This window comes from Eumetopias jubatus, unplaced genomic scaffold, assembly GCF_037043125.1.
Source record: "Eumetopias jubatus isolate StellerSeaLion01/CBP00866 unplaced genomic scaffold, mEumJub1_p1.0 scaffold_10, whole genome shotgun sequence".
Classification (NCBI taxonomy): domain Eukaryota; kingdom Metazoa; phylum Chordata; class Mammalia; order Carnivora; family Otariidae; genus Eumetopias; species Eumetopias jubatus.
Genome location: NW_028274816.1, coordinates 53,634,711 through 53,654,537, shown reverse-complemented (window position 1 = coordinate 53,654,537; position 19,827 = coordinate 53,634,711). Strand labels below are relative to the sequence as shown.

The 19,827-nt window shown below is 54.7% G+C and overlaps 1 protein-coding gene across 1 annotated transcript; it reads left to right on the top strand.

Annotated features, from left to right (window-relative positions):
* The first annotated feature begins 6,616 nt into the window (after positions 1-6,616).
* CADM4 (cell adhesion molecule 4) lies at positions 6,617-19,747 on the top strand. Its single transcript, XM_088027177.1, has 9 exons — positions 6,617-6,698; positions 15,577-15,723; positions 16,051-16,203; positions 16,395-16,529; positions 16,900-17,064; positions 17,193-17,283; positions 17,696-17,868; positions 18,706-18,834; positions 19,381-19,747. Exons 1-9 carry the CDS (start codon positions 6,635-6,637, stop codon positions 19,488-19,490), a joined length of 1,167 nt encoding a protein of 388 aa, XP_087883303.1. The 5' UTR covers positions 6,617-6,634; the 3' UTR covers positions 19,491-19,747.
* The last annotated feature ends 80 nt before the right edge of the window (positions 19,748-19,827 follow it).

The window sequence follows — 19,827 nt, the reverse complement described above, 5'->3', positions numbered from 1 at the left end:
TGGCTCCTGGGGGTTGCTGACAATCCTTGGTGTTTCTGGGCTTGCAGCCACGCTACTCCAATCTCTGCCTCTGTCCTCACGTGGCCTTCTCAGTGAATGTGTCTGTGCGGCTCCAAATCTCTCCCTCTCCTTACCAGGACACCACTCATTGGATTTAGGGACCCATCCTGGTCCAGTGTGACCTCATCTTAATCCTATCTGCAAAGACCCTATTTCCAAATAAGGTCACATTCATAGGTTCTAGGGGTTAGAACTTCAATGTATGGGGCGGAGGGGTGGGGGGACAGTTCAATCCACAACCCCAGCCAGCAGCCAGAGCCAAGGTTTCAGATTAAGTGGCCCCATATGAACCATCGCACCCACCTCCAGCTGTTCCAGCCAGCCCATTTGGGCCCCGGTTCATTGTGGAGCAGATATGCACTGATCCTGCTGTGCTTTGCTCAAATTCCTGACCCACAGAATCGTAAAATAAAAAGGTTATGGTTTCACATCACTGAGTTTTGGGGCATTTTGTTATGCTGCAATGGTTAATGGGAATAGTCACTTGTTTGGTAGTTTGCTAACCCTCCCCACTATAATCTCCATAAAGGGCAAGACCTTTATTTGCTCACTACGACTGTATTCGCAGTACCAAGATGAATAATGCCTGGAACATGGCAGGTAATTAAGAAAGAAAAGAGGGAAGGAAGGACAGGAGGAAGGAAAGATCACATCTTCAGTCTCGTACAACAAAAACTGGCAAGGGTTCTATCTCTCATGACGCCCTACAGCAGAGATGAGGCCAAGATAACATTTTCTGAGCTGCTCTACAATTAAAATTGAGGGTAGTTTCCCCTTTCCCATGATTGCCTAGCACAGGAGTTGGAGGGTAGGATTACATCCACCGGGATGCCCTCCAGCAGAGCCTGGAGGCTAGGAATACATTTCCCATGATGCCTTGCAGCAGGAATGGAGGCTAGGACTGCATCTCCCATGAGGCCCTGTGGCAGAGACTGGGGGCTAGGATTACATCTCCCAGCATGCCCTCCAGTGAGGATCAGAGGTTTGAAATACGTGTCCCATGATGTCTTACAGCAGATCTTGAGGCTCAGGATACATTTCTCGTAATGTTCTACACCAGAGCTTGCGATCAGGACCTCATCGTTAATGGCTCCCAAGTTTTTGTTCAGGGATTTCGGTTGCAAGAAATAAAATCCGTTTAAGCTGACTTAAGCAAAACGACATTATTGGAAGTTTAGAATCCAAGCAAGAGCTAGGTCTCTGGGCCTCACTAGGGACAAGAAATAGAATTGAAAAGCTGTGTGAAATCAAGGTTGTCTTCCTTTTGCAGAATTTCTCTCTGTCTCTGTCTCTGTCTCTCTCTTTCTCTCTCTGAATGTGTGGTTTCCCTCCTGGGCTTCCACTTTATTTTTCTGTCTCCGCATAGACCCCCCTTCTTCCACCTCACACACAGTAGCCAAATATGCCCTTGAAATGTCAAGTACCAAGAACTCCTTGTGTCCCAGTTCTAAAACTTGAGCTAGCAGACAGACCCTGATGGGGTCTAGTTGGGGTCAGTCCTCTGACTCCGACCTTCTCTGCTACAGCCAGGGAAGTTCACACCTAAGTCAGGAAGCTGGGACAGTTGTTCAGGTCGTGAACAGACATCCACTGCTCCTGCAGCTCTCGTGGTATGCAGCCCACTCAGCCAGAGCTGGAAAAGCAATCTCTCTGAGAGGAATCCTACCACGAGGATGGGAGACCAACTGAAAAAGTGAACTGTCACTCAGAGTGTTTTAATCAGCAAGCAGGGTTGCCTCCTGCTTTTTTATATTTTACATGAATATATTTTATATGAATATAAAATATATTTTTATATATTTTATATGAATATTTTATATGAATCAGAGGCAACACAGAGGCTAGGGATGTATGCAACCGGACACCCAACTCAAAATGGTTGAAACACAAAGAAGAAATTGATTATTTAAATGACAAGAGATCATATCCTAAAGGATCCATTCAGGCTTGTCCACCTCATGGCCCCAAGATGGCTGCTGCAATTCCAGACATCATAGCCACATTCAGAGGCAATAACAAAAGGCCATCTCTTCTTGGGTCTCTTTTTTTTTTTAAAACAAAGAGAATTGGGCGCCTGGGTGGCTCAGTTGGTTAGGCGACTGCCTTCGGCTCAGGTCATGATCCTGGAGTCCCGGGTTCGAGTCCCGCATCGGGCTCCCTGCTCAGCAGGGAGTCTGCTTCTCCCTCTGACCCTCTTCCCTCTCGTGCTCTCTATCTCTCATTCTCTCTCTCTCAAATAAATAAAATCTTTAAAAAAAAAATTAAAAAAAAAAAAAACAAAGAGAATTTAACCCAACACTTGCAAGCCAACTTGCCCTCACATTTTATTTGCCTGACTTGTTTCATACACATATGCCTACAACCATCACTGGAAGGGGGCATGGAACCATCATACTGAGCAAAATATATGCAGACCCCACTCCTGAGGTTTCCCTCGCATCATCTGGCTACTAAAGAAAGGGAGAGGGCGCCTGGGTGGCTCAGATGGTTAAGCGTCTGCCTTCGGCTCAGGTCATGATCCCAGGGTCCTGGGATCGAGTCCCGCATCGGGCTCCCTGCTCCTTGGGAGCCTGCTTCTCCCTCTGCTTCTCTCTCTCTCTCTCTCTCCCCACCTCTGTCGCTCATGAATAAATAAATAAAATCATTAAAAAAAAAAAAAGACTGCAACATCCTTTTAAAAAAAAAAAAAAGGGAGATGCCTGAACAAAATCAGGATTCTCTTAAAAAGGAAAAAGGTGGGGGGGCCAGGGGGCGCCTGGGTGGTGCAGTCAGTTAAACCTCCGACTCTTGGTTTTGGCTCAGGTCTTGATCTCAGGGTCCTGAGATCAAGCCCTGCCTTGGGCTAGCGCTCAGCACTGAGTCCGCTTCAGATTCTCTCTCCCTCTCCCTCTGCCCCTCCTGCTCATGTTCTCTCCCTCTCTAAAATAAACAAATAGGGACACCTCGGTGGCACAGTCGGTTAAGCATCTGCCTTCAGCTCAGGTCATGATCTTGGGGTCCTGGAATCGAGCCCCGAGTCAGGCTCCCTGCTCAGCGGGGAGACTGCTTTTCCCTCTCCCTCCAGTGGTGCTCTCTCTATACATATCTCTCTCTCTCTCAAATAAATAAATAAATCTTTTTTTAAAAAATAAACAAATTAATCTTTAAAAAAAAAAGGAAAAAGAGGGAGAGAATGTGTATTAGGGGGAAAAAAAACACCCAGTTTTTCTCCCATAGATGGAAAAACCCAGTTCTTCCCACCACGTCTTTCTCCTGTGTGCCTCCTTTACCTTCACTGTCACACTCACAACACTTCTGGTCACCAAATCTGAGGGAGTTTTCCCACACCCAGCAATTCTCTGTGACATGGGCTGGGTGTCCTACAGTTGAACTCAACTCTGACATGATCTACCTGGAGAAGGCGTCAGATCCCACAGGCGAAGGGCTCAGGCCCACAAGCACACTCCTTTCCCTAATTCAGATGCCGATCACAAGTGCAGGCTGTCACCTGTGCTTCTGACCCACTGGTTAAAAATCAGAGGTTCCCTTGACCCCCTCTCCGGGTTGGATTTGCTAGCATGGCTCACAGAACGCAGGGAAACGGTCTGCTTACATTTACCAGTTCATTATAGAAGGATATGACAAAGGATACGGATGAGCATCCAGGCAGAAGTGAGGCATAGGGCAAGGTATGCGGGAAGGGGCGTGGAACTCTCCACGGTGAGCACTTTCCCAGCATCTTCACAGGCTCACCAACCTGGAAGCCCCCCAAACCTTGTAACTTTTGCAATTTTATGGAGGCTTCATTCCATAGGCATGATCATTCTCTAACTCCATTTTCTACCCTTCTCCCTTCTCAAGAGAATGGGGGGCAGGGCTGAAAATTCCAAGCTTCTAATCACAGTTTGCTCTCTTGGGTGACCAGCTCTCTTCCAGGAGCCGTCCAGAAGCCCACCCAGAGTCTCCTCATTAAAATAAAAGACACTCTGGGGCGGCTGGGTGGCCCAGTCGTTGAGCGTCTGCCCCTTTCCCAGGGCCTGGGATCGAGCCCTGCATTGGGCTCCCTGCTCCGAGGGAGGCCTGCTTCTCCCTCTCCCACTCCCCCTGCTTGTGTTCCCTCTCTCGCTGTGTCTCTCTGTCAAATAAATAAATAAAATCTTTAAAAAGAAAATAAAAGACACTCCTATCACCCAGGAAATTATAAGGATTTCCGGACCTCTGTGCCAGGAACCAGAGGCAGAGACCAAATACATACTTCTAGTATCTCCCAGAATGATATTGAGTAAACAACTAACAAAGTCTGCACTATCCCAACACTTCAAAAAATTCAAGAATGGTCAACTCATGGTGTACCCATCCCATCCCCCCATAGGAATCCCAGCAGGGGGCTTCCCAATATAATTTCTGTTTAAAAAAGCTGATTTCACCTCTGACCTGAGGGTGGAGGGAGCCTGTGGTTCATGTTCAATTTAATCAGCATAATCTCATCCCCTGGCCATTGATATTGGTTCAGTGATAGGCAGGTGGCATCATCTGGGCCAATGAAACCCAATGAAAAGTTTTCTAGAAGCTTCTGGGGGAAGTTATCTCCCCACTCTGCTGAAGGAGCTTCTTAAAGCTTCTGCTCCCCCTTTCTCTCATCCCCCCTCAGTCTCCTTCAGTCTGGCTCTCTCCATCTGTCTTGCCATTTTCTCTCTCTGCCCCTCTCCACATAAGAAGGAAAGGTGTGGCCCCAGGCAACTTGCAACATGAGGGCAGCCATTTACCCTTAGGACAGAGAGACAGGCAGGCCATGCTGACACTTTTTTATATGTGACCCAATTCTCTTTCTCTTAAGCAACTTGGGTTGGATTTGCTGTCACTTGCATGAAAGCTCTAACGGATAAAGCACCCTGGTGTTCGACAGGATGGGGACAGGACCACCACTCTCCTGGTGTCCTCAGAAGGGAGAAATGGTGGGTCCCCAAGAAGACAGATGAGAATCAAACCAACATCTCCTGGGTGTTGGATTCTCTTCAGCTGGAGCAGGAGACATTGGTTAGAGCCACGAGGGCAAGGGGACCTATAGGTTCTTGGGGGAAAGACAACTATTAGCTACCTTCCCCCTGACCCAGTATCCCACATCTAGGTCAGACACCTCTCTTCCACCTATCCTAAGACAGAAAATGTGAGGCCTCTTTCCCTATTTACCGAAGGGTAACCTGAGAATGGAAAAGGAAAGGAATTGCTTGGAGCTGGGGTCCTGAGGACGCAGATGTTGATGGGAGATTTGGTCCCGAGAACAGTGAGGATCCTAGAGGTCCCGAGGACTTGGGGGTTGATGGGAGTTTGGGTCCCAAAAACAGACAGGATGCTGGGAGCTGGATACTGAGGACAGAAAGGGTATCTGGAAGCCGAAGTTCCCTGGAGGGCCTGGATGTAGACTATTTTGGTAGTGACGGAGATAAAGAGCAAGAATATTCACAGTCAGCGCATCTCAGTTTACCTGGTTGTCAAAAGGGCATGGGAGAGTTTGAGATCTCCTGCTTTCCGTGGTTTCTCACTCTTCTCGGGTCCTAAGGGTGATAAACTTGGACTAGGTCTACAAGGTCCCACAGAAGTGGGCTCAGGGAGACCCATTCCCGGAGGGAGAAGGGACCCAAGTCTGGAGGGGTGAGGCAGCAACAGTGATGCGAGAGACGTGGGAAGGGCACATGGAGGGTGGGGGACTCGAAGAGATTGCGGCAGGAAGAGCAGGGAAGCTGGGTGGGGAAGCTGGTCGCTAGGGCCTGGGAGGCATCCACAGGAGCCGCTCCCTCTCTGGGGCTCAGGACTCAGGCTTCCTTTCAGTTGGTTCACTTCCAGGGGCCTCTTTTGGGAGAACGATGCATGATGTGGAAACACTGGCTTCCCGGCTCTGGAAGGGTGGGGCCTCACTCCAGCCCCGCCCAGCCCTGCCCTGGGAGTTCTTGGACCTGCCCAGACACCCCTCTGCTGCCTTCTCGGATCTCGATCTCGAGGTGGCTCAGTTCACAACCTGTCATGTGACACCTTCACCTTCACTCACCTGTCCACAGAACGCCTCTCACACTCACCTTTCCCACAAAACACTCCTCCTCCCTCAATGCTCACAATCTTACACAACACTCCCCTCCACACACACCCAAACCTTCACACACACCCCTCACAGTTACCTTCCCCTTTCCCCTTACCCTCACACAACCTGCACCTTCACACACCCTTCCACCAACACCCTCACACTCACCTCTTCACAGAACCCCCACAACCTCTGCCCTCACCTAGCACCCTCCCATTCTCCGGCACCCCCTGCACCCCCAGCTCTTGGGGGTCGCACCCCCACCATCCCCCCTCCCCACCGTCTCGTGGCCTCCCTGGGTCTCCCGCCTCTCTAGTCCCGGCCTGGGCCCCGCCCCGGCCCCGGAGCCCCGCCCCCGGGCGGGCAGGGGGCGGGGCTCGGGGCGGGGCGGGCGGCGCGGGCGGTGCAGGTGCCGGGCCGGGAGCGAGCGGCGGCGGCGGCGGCGGCGGCGGCGGCGGCGGCGGCGGCGGCGGCGGCGGCGGCGGCGGCGGCGGCGGCGGCGGCGGCGGCGGCGGCACCATGGGCCGGGCCCGGCGCTTCCAGTGGCCGCTGCTGCTGCTGTGGGCGGCCGCGGCGGGGCCAGGTAGGGTCGGGGGCCGGGGTCGGCCGGCCGGGCCGGGGCGGGGGGCGCGCTGCGGTGACAGCCCGGCTGCCGCGGGGCCGCAGAGGCCGAACAATGCGCGCGGGGCCGGGCCGGGCCCCCTCCCCGGGACAAAGCGCAGCGCGGGCCGGGAGCCGGGAGCGGGGGGAGGGGGGCGCGGGCCCCGGCCGCTGTGCCGCAGCCCCCCCCCCAACCCCGCACAGGCCCCGATCCCGGCGGGGACAAAGGGACCGAGACCACCCCCCACACACACACGAGCCCGCCTTCTCCGGGCCGGTCCCACGGTCCTTCTCTCCGGTCTCTGCGTCCCTCTGTCCGCCTGTCTCTGAGTCCCTCAGTCTCTCTCCTTGTCCGCCTACCCTTGTCCTCTATCCCTCAGTCTGGAAGTCCTGTCCCCCTGTCTGTCCCCCTTTCTCCTTGCCTCCCTGTTCCCCACCTCTCCATCCTGTCTTTGTCCCCCACCTCTGTCCCTTGGTCTCTGTCCCTTTTTACTGGGTCACTCTGCCCCCCATCATCCTCTCTACTCCCCCTTCTCTGTCCCTTATATTTCTGCCCTCCCTCTCTGCCCCCATTCTCCCTCTCTGTCCCTGTCTCTCTGTCGCCCTTGTTTCTCTGTCCCCCATCTGCCCCATCCCCTTGACTCTATCCCCTATCCTTCCTGCCTGTTTCTCTAGCCCCCTCTGTCACCCCTCTTCCTCATTCCCCCCACCATCTGTCCCCCCCTCTGTCCCAGGGTGTCCCTGTCTCTCTGCCCTTACAACCTCCCCCATCTCCATCCTTCATGCCTCCATCCCTTTATCATTCTGTGCCCCTGGAGAGGAATTGAGTCAGACAGGGCACCCTGAAGGGCCTTGGAGGGAAATGTGTGTGTATGTATGTGTGTGGGGAAGTGTGTGAGGAACCCTGGCATGTGGGCACACACGTGGATTCAGCAAATGCCTCGCAAATGCTGCCCCTCCCCAACCATTCACACACCCAGGCCATAACTTCCAGAGAAGCCCCCCCTCCAGGACATCCAGGGGTCCGTCCGCATATCCTCATCACACTCTGTGAAAAGCCGGAGACCTCTAAGAGAGGGTGACCCTGAGGCTGGGGACAAGGTCAGGAAACGTCACCCACACACTCACACTCTCACAGTGCAGGTGCCTCGAACCTACGACAGGTCACCCCCTCCTCCCTGGTGGGGAAGGCTGCTCTTAGGAGGAGCGGAGGACTGGGAAGCGGCAGGGCAGGAAGCGGTGCAGAGATTTGGGAGAGGTGTGTAGCCAGATGGCACAGGGCTGGGGGGCCTACGTTTATTCACATCCTGCCCCCTGCCATTTGCCCCAGCGGTGGATGTCAAGCACCCTCCTCTCTCTCCGGGCCTCGGTTCCCCTTTCTGTAAAGGGAGGATTTTGAACTCAGGGACCTGAAAGGGAACTCCAGCTCAGACCTCCCAAGGGGTTTCTGGCAAGTTGGATGAGGTTACAACACCCCCCCACCCCAACCCCTGCAGGGTTTGAGACAGAGCCTTCCTCTCCTCAGGACAAGGTGAGGGGCAAAGCTGACCTCTCGCGCTGCATTTTGTTTTATTCTACAGTCTTCTGCCATTGCTCGGAACTTTCCTCATTTCTTCCTTCTTTGTAACAAACGTGCCACACTTTCCCAGATGAGCGCTTTGGTACCTTAACTACGTTGCCATCCCGTTTTATTTTTCTTTCTTTCCTTTTTAGGCCCCCCCAAACCAGGTTCATAGAATCCTAGAACCAACGAGTCCAGGAAACAAAGAACCTAAGGGTATCTATCTTAAAACATTGACACCTTCAGGATCCTAGAATCCCAAAGTCTTTAGAATGTTGACACCTTTAATATTCTAGAACCTTGATAGCATTAGGATTCTAGCCTCTTGACATCTTTAAAAGTCTGAGATCTTGACCTCCGGGAGATCCTGAATGTTGACCCGTCTGACATTTGGAATCTTGACAATTTAGACTGTCATGGGGATGGATTCTCAGAATCAGAAGGTGGACTAAGATGACTGCCTACCCGGCTCAAGAATCTTTTCTCCAGCATTCCTGGGAGGTAGCTCGATAGGCTTGTTTCTCGTTTCATTTTAAAGTCACTGCTTCCTGGCACCCTAATCCCTTCTGTAAACTTTCTCTAAATTAAACGGCATAGGGCTTTACAAGTTAGGAGAGAGCTGGGTGTCATGGGGAGCCCTCTGGACCGGGAGCCGAGGGACCAGGCCTCCCTGGTGTAATTTTATGTCAGCCCCTGTCACTCCCTGAGCCTCACTTTCCACTTCTGTACAGCATGAGCTAGGGAGCCGGAGTACATGGTGTCAGAGGGCCCTGTCTGCTTTCCTTCTCACTGGATATTTCTGAATGACCTTGGCCACGGGATCTTAGGGGTTGCCTGTGGTCCCCACCTCATCTTTCTCTTCATCACCCCCTTTCTGTCCTTGGCCAGTCCGCGGGAATGGGGATGGAAGATGGGGTCCCTTTGTGCCCTTTCAAAAACGAATTCTCTCTCTTTCCTGGCTTACACATCTGCCAAGAACACCGGAGAAGGATGATGAGATTTATGCCAAAGGAAAGAAGGGCCCAGGGTGGGCAGGCGAGAGGAAGTGAGAAAGAGAGAGGTTCGTTGCCTGCCCAGATGCACGCAGGCAGAACCAGAGATCCACAGGCCAGGGATTGGATTGAACTGAAAGGGACTGAGGAAACAGATATCCAGATACAAAGACAAGACCGAGAGACTGTTAAGAGTTAGGGGGCTTTGTAGAAGGGGGGGGCTTGTTGATCCCAAATGTTTTCCTCCCAAGTGATTCACTTTTCCCTGCTAAAGTTCTGACAGGCCACTCTGAGAGCAGGGGCACCTTCCCCCCCAATTATGAGTCACCCCAGGGTGCAGGTCTTGGGAGGTTTCTGTCACTGACCCCCACCCACCCATGAGCCAGACGCCTGAGTCCCCAGAGCAGGGGTCAGGTTCTTCAGTGGATTCCAAGACCTTAGACACAGCAGGGCTGGGGCCTGGGGTGGGTTAATGTCGTGCGAGCCTGGCCTGTCCCCGTCTTGGGGAACACAAAGGCAGCTTTCTCTCTCTGGGTGGGGGAGGTGGGGGGGCTGGAGATAGTCAGACTTGCCAGCACCCAATGGCCTGTGGCACCAAGACCCAAGCACCCACTGGCTCCTGCCAGTGCGGACCCCAGGCCCATCCCAGGCCCATAGGTCCTCTGGGAACCGGGCCCCAAGGCTCCTCTACAGGCACTCAGTGGGGCAAGAGGGCAGTGACAGAGCCTGGGCTCTCCTGGGAGGGGGTGAATAGAGGGCACTGGGCTGGAGGATAGGACAGTGAGGGCTCAGTGCCGGCTTGCACCCTTCCTGGAGGAAGCAAGAATTCCCCCATGACCCCACACCCAGGGGGAACCTCCCACCCCCTGGCTGGGCCTGAGGCCTGGAATCTAGGGAGTTCCAAATATCTCAGGAACGTGGGGGCTACAGGGGGCACTTTGTGTGTGAGGCTGCTGACTCACCCCTACGCCCCCACCTGATGCTTGGTCCCCAGATGGGAGGGGGACAGGGGGCTGGGGGAAGGCAGGACTGTGGTTCTGAGGGTTGAGGACTGTGGCCCAGGAGTCAAGTTTCTGGGAGAGGAGGCCGGGGGCCTGGACTCCTGGGTCTGAGGGAGGAGGGGCCAGGGGCCTGGTCTCCTGGGTCTGAGGGAGGAGGGGGCTGGGTGCCTGGACCCCTGGGTCTGAGGGAGGAGGGGCCGGGGGCCTGGACTCCTGGGTCTGAGGAAGGAGGGGCGGGGGGCCTGGACTCCTGGGTCTGAGGGAGGAGGCTAAGGGTCCTGGACATGTGTGTGAGAGGGAGGAGGGGGCCGGGGGCTTGAACTTCTGGGTCTAAGGGGAGAAGAGGGCTGAGGGTCCATACTCCTAGGAATGGAGGTACAGACTACTGAGTCCTGGGGAGAGGAAGGGGCTGGGGGGGGGTCCCACTCCAGGTTTCGGAGGGAGGAGGGGCTGGGACCCTGATGCCTAGGTCCTGCGAATACAGGCGCCTTCACAAGGCTGAGCTGGGGAAGAATTGAAGCTTTGTGCTAGGATGTTCGGACTCCGCCATTGATGGGGGGCTGAGGGGGGGTTCATTCAGGACGCAGGGATGTACCACCTCCCTAGGGGAGGAAGTGGGGGAAGGAGGCATGAAGCCATGAGCCCCCTGGGGAGCGGATACAGAGGGGGTGGCTGTGACCTTCGCGGAACCATGACCTTGAGACTCCCTTGGGTATTCGCTGACTCAGGACCCAGGAAGTGCTCCCCCCACCCCGTTTAGTCTCCATGGAAACATCCAGCAGCTGTGTACTCTGGACCCCTGGCTCCTGGGTCCTGAAGGAGGAGGGGGCTGGAAGCCCAGACTCCTGGGTTTGAAGGGGGAGAAGCTGGGGCTCAGGACTTCTGGGGTTGAAGGAGAAGGAGCCTAAGAACCCAGACTCCTGGATCCTGATTGGAGAAGGGGGCTAGGAGCCTGGACTCCTGGATCCTGGGAGAAGAGGCAGTTGGGGGGCTGGGTTCCTGGGTCTAAGGGAAGAGAGGGCTGGATTCTGGGTCTCTACATATCACCTGCTCAGCCACTCTTTCCCAAGCCCTCCCCAGTCCCTTTTTCCAGGCACCATCCCCATGACGACTCCAGGCTGTCAACACAGTTTAAAGGGCCAGTGCCCCAGTCCCAAAAGCTTAGCCCTCTCAGACCAGAAAGTCCCGCCTCACCACCCCCCAACCCCCCAACCCCGAAACAAAAGCTCCTGGGACATTAATATTCCAGGCACAGACACTGTTGGTTACTGACTCCTCAGGAGGGGGAGGGAACAAGACAAAAGCCCCCCACCCTCACCCCATGTGCACCCTCAAGCAGAGAGCAGAGGAATAATTGGGGGGGGGGGAGATGCCGAGGTCCTGATGGCTCCCAGGAGATGTTGAGTTTCTGCCACTGACTTGCCTGGGAACCCTGAGCCTCATTCTCCACATCTGTAAAATGGGGGGTAGCACTAGGTTAGCCCTGAGGTCCAGAATCCATGGATAGGCTTCAGGATGGTTTCTGTTTGTTGTTGTTGTTTGTTTGTTTTTTAAGCGCCAAAATATGCGGACAGGCCAGTTTTCATGTGCACGGGCATGTTTCTGGACTTGTAATAACAGCAGCTTTGCAGGAAGGGCTCCCTGAGCTTCGGGCACTGGCATCAACCCCCTTTTACATGGAAGGCATCAGAAAAGGCATGCCACTTGCCCAAGGTCACAAAGACGGCCAGTGGTCCAGCTGGGATCAACCCAGGTGTTTAGGAGGAGAATGACAATGTCACAGAGTCGTTGTGAGGTGGAAATGAAATCCTGCCTGACACAAGCTATTCGTTCATCCATCTCCCAGACACGGACCAAGTCTCAGGCACACTTCTAGGCACTAGGGGTGCAGCAGTAAAACCAATGGATGACACCCCTGCCTTCATGGGGTGTGTGTGGTGTGTATTCTAGTGATGGGGGACAAACGCAATAAACAAGTAAGCAAATTAACAAAATAACTTCAGGGACATTTCTGTAGAAGAAAGAGAGCCAATGGCAATGACAAAGTGTTCTGGAGGTGGAGGGACAGGGTGTGAGTGAGGGTCTCCGTGAGGAGGTGTGGATGTGAGCAGAGATCCAACTGAGAGCAGGAGGGAGGCAGTGGTGGGAAGATCAAGGGCGAAGAACATTCCAGGCAGAAAGAAGTGCAAGGGCCCTGAGGTGGCATCATGCTCAGTGAGTCTGAGGAACATCAAGGGCCTGGGAGCCTGGAGTGAAGAAGTAGCGGGAGGGTGGTTGGAACTGTGGTCAGGGAAGGGCCAGGCCACATAGTTCCTTGAAGGCCCAGGGAAGGAGACCAGATTTTATTCTCAGTGTCATGGGCAGCCTTCAGAGCGTTTTAAGCAGAGAGGTGACTTGATCTGATTTACCTTCTTGACAAATCCATCTGGCTGCTGTGTGGAGAATGGCCTGAGGGGAAGCAGGCACGGAAGCAGGGAGCCCCATGAGTGGCTCTTGAAGGTCGAGGTAAGAGATGGTGTCATCGGGCTAGGGTGGTGGTAGAGGAGGTCAACAAAGATGAGTTGATTTGGGATAAGCTTTTTAGCGGTAGATGGATAGATCTTGCTGATGGAATGGATGTGAGAGTGAGGGAAAGGTCTTTAGGCCTGAGCAACTCGGTGGATGGGTGTGATATTTAGTGAGATTGAGGAGGAAAATATGTGAGGCCAGGATGGGACATGTCAAGCTTGATGTGCCAGGAGCTGCTAAATTAACTGCTAATAGTGGCTTAAATACACAAGGCATGATATTCAAACCTAAGGGAAGTCCAGAAGTAGGCATCCAGGGCTTTTGAGGCAGCTCCACAGCATCACCAGAGACTCGAGGCACCTTCTGGCTCTTAGTTCCACCATCCCTACTGCCCTTGTCCTCTTGTCAAAGTGGCTGCCAGAACACCAGGCATCACATCCTACTTCCAGGCAGCATAAAGGAAGAAAAAGGACTTATCCCCTTTCTTGAGGAAGTCCTCCCAAAATTACCACATGAATTACCAGAGAAATTACTTTTCCTTCTATCAAACTGGACAAAACTTGATCACATGGCCTCACTTAGCTGCAAGGGAGTCTGGGAAATATCTCTTTCTGCGGGACATAGGGCATCCATAAATACAATCAGGGTTCTTTTACTAAGAAGAAAAGGGAATTGTGGATGCCAGGTAGAAAGCTAGCTGTCTCTGCCTCCATCCTCCAGACTTAATCTTCTCTACCCCTCGGCAGCCAAATCAGGTTACCTAGCCCTCTTACAGGGAACATAACGCTTCTGATGGGCTATTACAGTGATTTGTGTCTACCTCCCTGTAAATCTGGAAGGCCTTCCAGGGCAGGGACCTCATCTGACTCATCTCTGGGCACCCGGCCCCTAAACACCTACCTACCACTCAGGAAACACTCGAATGAATGGGCCAGAATGTCAGAGACATGAAGCTATAGTTATCCCACATTTAAAGGGAAATAACCCCATTTGATCATGGCACTTTTTCTGTTTAAAAACCTCCCTCCCCCGGCCTTCAGGATAAAAGCTCATCTCCGAGCTTGGTGTTTGTGGCCCTTCACTAGCAAATCCCACAACCCCTCTTGCACAGTTCCTTCTACCCAGACAGCCAGGAGGGGATGTGAAATCAAACTGTAGAATTAGAGAGAGCTCTGGATGCAGATCCTGCCCCCCTCCCCACTGCCCCTCTGACTACTACCTCGAACAAGTCGTTTTCTCTCTCTGGACCAATTTTCTCATCTCTAAAATGGGAATTAAAAAAACCTGGGGATTGGTAATAGTATCTACCTTATCCGGGTATTGTGATGATGAGGTGGAAATTGTATAGCTGATACCCTTAGCACAGAGCCTGGCACTGCAAGTGCCTAATAAACACCAGCTACCACTATGTGGTTATTTTATTTTGAAGATGACCGTGACAATGATGATGGTGATGCTGATGCTGATTAATCCCAGCTCTGAGCTTTACTCTAGGCTACTGCCTCTGCTGAAAATACCCCCTTACTAATCCACTACCTTGCTCCTCTGATGGATTAATCAGGGTAGGTTGACTGCAATAACATGAGCCCTGAAAGCTCAACGGCTTAACAAAAAAGTCAATTTCTCATTCGTGTCACAGTCCTGTGCATGCAGGTTGCAGGGGACAGTCAGTCAGGGCCCCGGGCTCCTTCCAGCTTGTGATCCTGTCATCCTAAGGCTCCTCGGGGTCCTCTCCATTCAGCCAGCAAGAAGGATTTTGAGTGACAGAAGCCAGGCTGGAAGGGGTGTCTCTCTGTTCCACCTACATCCCATTGGCCAGAAATCGGTCACATGGCCCCAACTAAGTATAAGGCATCCCAGGAAATGTAGCCCAATCGCGTGTTGTACCAGTTAACTTTAGCCGTGTAACAGACCCTCCAAAACATGGTAGCTTGAAACAACAGTCGTGTTATTTGCTTATGACTCTGGGAGTCAGTGATTCAGACTGAATTGGCTGGGCAGTTCTTCTCTTGGTCTCAGCTGGAGTCACTCATGTGCCTGCAGTCACGTGGGGCTGGAGGGCCCAGGATGGCCCCACTCACATGACTGGCAGTTGGTGCTGGCTTCTGGCTGGGCTTCTCTCTCCATGTGGTCCCTTGCCCTCAAGGAGGCTAGGAGGGATATCTTCACCTGATGGTCTCAGGACAGCAAGAGGGCACAAATGGAAACTGCAAGGCCTGGGCTCTAGAACTCAGACAATATCACCTTTAGGAAATTCTGTTGGCCAAAGCAAGTCACAGGGCCCGCCCAGATTCACAGGGTCGGAGTGCCTCCTTAATGAGAGGAGGAGAGAAGTCAACTTACAAAGTACATGCACAGGGATGGGAAGAATATTGTGGCCATCTTTGCAGGCAAACTACAACGTGTGCCCAGGTGTGAAAGACGGGATTTGGTGAGCACATAGCAGCTTCCCACACCTGGTGATCTCCTGCTCACTCTAAGATCTGGATCCAATGGAGCTTCCTTCCAGAACCTTCTCTAATCACCCATCTCCCTAGGTGGCCTTAGTCTCTCCCCTTCCTCTGGGCTCCCAGTGTGCCCCGTGCTGCCCCCATTAGAGCACATACCACTGGATCTTGACTGGCAGCCCCTCTCAAGCAGGTTTTCTCCGTCTCCCAGAGTCCAGCCCTCAGGAAATGTTGGGTGCAATGAACTGAATGAGAGGGAAAAGAAAGAGTTTGGAGGTTTGGGTGGGAGAGGAACAGAGGGAGAGAGAAAAGATGGAATTGCAGCCCTCAACGAGTTTCTCTACTGGCCCAGGGGCTGGACAGGAAGTACAGACAGAGAACGTGACCGTGGCTGAGGGAGGGGTGGCCGAGATAACCTGCCGTCTGCACCAGTATGATGGGTCCATAGTTGTCATTCAGAACCCAGCGCGGCAGACCCTCTTCTTCAACGGCACCCGCGGTGAGTGCTGGGGTAGGGAATGCTGCGTCTTGAAAGAGGAGGGCTGGGGCCTGACCCCTGTGTCCTGAAAGAGGACAGAGCGGAGAGTGTGGACTCTTGGGTCCTGACAGAGCATGGAGCTAGGGGTCTGGACTCCTGGTCCCGTGGGCGGGAGGGCCTGAATCGTTCTGGGTCCCCAAGGGAGTAACTAGGTGGGCCCCTTAGAGGCACAGGTATGGCTGCCTGGAGAGGGGACGCCGAGAGCCGGTCTCTAAGCTCCTGGCGGAAGGGCGGGACCCCTGAGGCCAGGACTCCCCAGTTTCATCCCTTCCTGTTCATTCTGTCTAGCCCTGAAGGACGAGCGTTTCCAGCTTGAGGAGTTCTCCCCCCGCCGCGTGCGGATCCGGCTCTCAGATGCCCGCCTGGAGGACGAGGGGGGCTACTTCTGCCAGCTCTACACGGAGGATACCCACCACCAGATTGCCACGCTCACTGTATTGGGTAACGCCACCCCCCTCCTCAGACTCATCCCCTCCTCCTTTCTCCTCTGCTTTCCCCTTATCCTGAGACCTGATTTTTTTTAACCTGGCTGTTTTTGACCTCTGCCACCCGGGATCCTTGTTCCACCTAGTTACTTTGAGTCTCCCTCGGTGCCTCCGCTGACCGCCTCCCCTTACCACTTCCTATGGCAGTGGCCCCAGAGAATCCCGTGGTGGAGGTTCGGGAGCAGGCGGTGGAGGGAGGCGAGGTGGAGCTCAGTTGCCTAGTTCCGCGGTCCCGCCCTGCCGCGGTCCTGCGCTGGTACCGCGACCGCAAGGAGCTGAAAGGTACTACCTGGGGTGGCGGGCGGGACGGGGCGGGGTGGGAGGGGAGGTGCCGGCGGGAGGTGGGACTGAGAGGAAGCGGGGCTTGGAGAAGAGCGCACAGGCGGACACTGGCCTCTCAATACCCCTCTACGGAATGAATTGATAGAGGAGAGGGCGTGGGAGCGAAAGAGGGAGGAGCTTTGGGACGAGGCACCTGGGGCGGTGGGCTTGGTTCGTGGAGGGGCGTGGCTTGGAGGACCCGTAGCTGGTGGATAAGGGGCGGAGCTTGGCAAACGACATGATTTGTTTTGGGCGGGGGGGCGGGGTGGGTACGCCCTCGATGGGCGGAGCCGGAACCCTGGCCTGACAGCTTCCCGGCCCCGCCTGGCAGGAGTGAGCAGCGGCCAGGAAAATGGCAAGGTCTGGAGCGTGGCGAGCACAGTGCGGTTTCGGGTGGACCGCAAGGACGACGGCGGTATCGTCATCTGCGAGGCGCAGAACCAGGCGCTGCCCTCCGGACACAGCAAGCAGACGCAGTACGTGCTGGACGTGCAGTGTAAGTGCCCGGCGGGCCGGGACCCTGGGGGCCGGAGGGTCCCAACGCCAGCCGCTTGCCCCCGGGAGGGTTTCCAGCCCCGCGTGATGACTCTGACCATCTCTCTCCCATCTCATTTCCGCCCACAGACTCTCCCACGGCCCGGATCCATGCCTCCCAAGCTGTGGTGAGGGAGGGAGACACGCTGGTGCTAACGTGTGCTGTAACGGGGAACCCCAGGTGAGCTGCTGGACCCGAGACTCCTGCGTCCCGACAAGAAGAAGACCGGGAACCTGGACACCTGTGTCTCGGGAAAGGGGGAACTGGACGCACAGAAGGGCCTGGGACCCGGACTTCTGCGCCCTGAGGGAGGAGTCTGGGCGTTTGGGCTTGTGGATCTTGAGGAAGGAAGCTGTGGGGCCCTGGACTCTTGGATTCTGACAGTGGAACGGGCAGGGGTCGGGAGGCTAGGATTCTTGAGACTGGTGTCGGGTGGAAGCTGGGCCCGGGACTGCAGGTTATATTGGAAGGATAGGGCTGGCTAGTAAAGACCCTCTTATTTGGAGATGCTACATATCTAGATTACTGAGAACTCAGAATTGGATGTTGGCACCTGTGACCCTAACTCTCACTATATTTTACTCATGCCCAGGCCAAACCAGATCCGCTGGAACCGCGGGAATGAATCTTTGCCAGAGCGGGCCGAGGCGGTCGGGGAGACGCTTACTCTGCCAGGCTTGGTATCAGCGGATAATGGCACCTACACTTGCGAGGCGTCGAACAAGCACGGCCACGCGAGGGCGCTCTATGTACTCGTGGTCTACGGTGAGGGCAGGCAGCGGCCGGCCTGGGGGCGGGGCTCAAGGCAGGGGCGGGGCCTCGGAGGAGGTCTCCGGGAGTCCTGGGTGGGGCGGGGCCTTGGGAATGGGCGAGCTGGATTGGATGGTTCAAGACCTGCCAGGGGTGTTTGAGGGGCCTGTGCAAAGGGTGATTCCTTGGGGTCAACAGCCAACAGAATTCCTGGAGTTCTGCGGCCAGATTGACCGTCTGGGTTCACACTGGGCTCTGCAGCATCCTATTGCGGGTAACTTTGCGCCTTAGTTTCCTCATCGGTTAAGTGGAAATAAACAATAGCAACCACCTCATAGGGTTGTGAAGATTATATGAGCTAAATATATAAAGGGGTTGAAATGGCCCCTAGCACAAAATAAGTGTTATGTGGTTAGCCCTTATAACGGTGGGGCAGGAATTTTGGAAGTTGTTGGGCCCTATAGCTCAGCATTTTAAATGCCTGGAGCGTTTTAGACAAGGGGGGAAGGGACTTGGACCTGAGGTTCTGTGGGTCAAGGAGACCAAAGAAAAGGGATGTGCTGTTTCTGTTCTGTGGGGAATGGGGTGGGGGCAGGAAGTGGGATAGTACTGTCAAAGGGACTCAGGGGCTGGGTCGGGCAGCGTGCAAACCAACACGCGCGCATTCTTTGTGGAAATGGAGCATCAGGAAAGAGTGGAGCCAGGACAAGGGAGCAGGAGTGTCAGTAACTTGAGGGGCGTGGCACGTAAAAGCAGGGTTAGTGTGTGGACTGGTTTAAGCGATCCACAGCTATGGGGCCGGGCTGGGACCGTCCTCCGATGACCTGGTCCTGCGCCCTGTCTCTCTGGCAGACCCGGGTGCGGTGGTAGAGGCTCAGACGTCGGTGCCCTACGCCATTGTGGGCGGCATCCTGGCGCTACTGGTGTTTCTGATCATATGTGTGCTGGTGGGCATGGTCTGGTGCTCAGTACGGCAGAAGGGTGAGTGGGGGCGGGGTCTGACTTCAGCGAGGGGTGTGGCTGGTTGTGGGATCCGGAAGAGGGCGGGGCCTAGAGCCCGGGTTGGAAAGAGGGCGGGCGTACAGCCGAGATGGTAAGGGGGCGGAGCCTAGATCCGGGATTCGAAATCTGGCGGGACCTGAGGCCAAGATGCCAAAAGGGCGGGCCTTTCCGCCACGACTCTTAAAAGGGGTGAAACGCTGAGGGCCAATTAAGGCCATGGGTTTGAATAAAACATTTATCTTCCTAATTGTTGGATTCGTTGGGAGCAGAGCAAGGGGACACCGCCAAGAGAACGGATAAGGGTGGTCTTTCTGTGAACTTTTGGAGTCTTCCTAATTCTGCTTTTACCTCTTTTCTGCCCCTGTTTTGCTATCCCCTGGACTTGATGCCCTCTCCCTGTATGTTCCCTTTCTCCCTCTTTCTTCGCCTGGTATGTCTTGTCTGTCTCCGTCTTCCCGTATATTTCTGCCCAACTCCTGGGTCCACATATATGTCGCCTGTGCCTGGGGGTCTGCCACCCCTCAGGCTCCTATCTGACCCATGAGGCCAGTGGCCTGGATGAGCAGGGAGAAGCAAGAGAAGCCTTTCTCAATGGCAGCGACGGACACAAGAGGAAAGAAGAATTCTTCATCTGACCCCACGTCCATCCAGGCCTGGGCCTGGTCCTGGGCTGGGGTCCACCCCACTGCCAGCTGCAAAGACATTTACCAGAGTCTGGGATGGTGGGCCTCTCTCCCCACCACTAACACCTCAGACGCTTGGGCAGGGATGGGGGTGTCGGATCCCGGGTCTCTGCAAGGGCCAGAAGCAAGGGCCCAGAGGTCTGGGCCCCCCAGGGGGCAGGGGCCAAAGGTCCAGACCCCCCAAGTCCAGGGAGGGCGGTAGGGATTGGGTTGGGGGAAGATAACTGGGGGAAGGCCACGGCCCCTAGGCTGCAGAACCAGGTCTTGTGGGGAGGGGGTCAGATTCTGG

Excerpts from the sequence above, each read along its gene's own strand:
- CADM4 (XM_088027177.1), top strand. The coding sequence starts at position 6,635 with ATGGGCCGGGCCCGGCGCTTCCAGTGGCCGCTGCTGCTGCTGTGGGCG. Across the intron at positions 17,869-18,705 it reads CTATGTACTCGTGGTCTACG|ACCCGGGTGCGGTGGTAGAG; the intron begins GTGAGGGCAGGC and ends TCTCTCTGGCAG. Across the intron at positions 18,835-19,380 it reads GTGCTCAGTACGGCAGAAGG|GCTCCTATCTGACCCATGAG; the intron begins GTGAGTGGGGGC and ends GCCACCCCTCAG.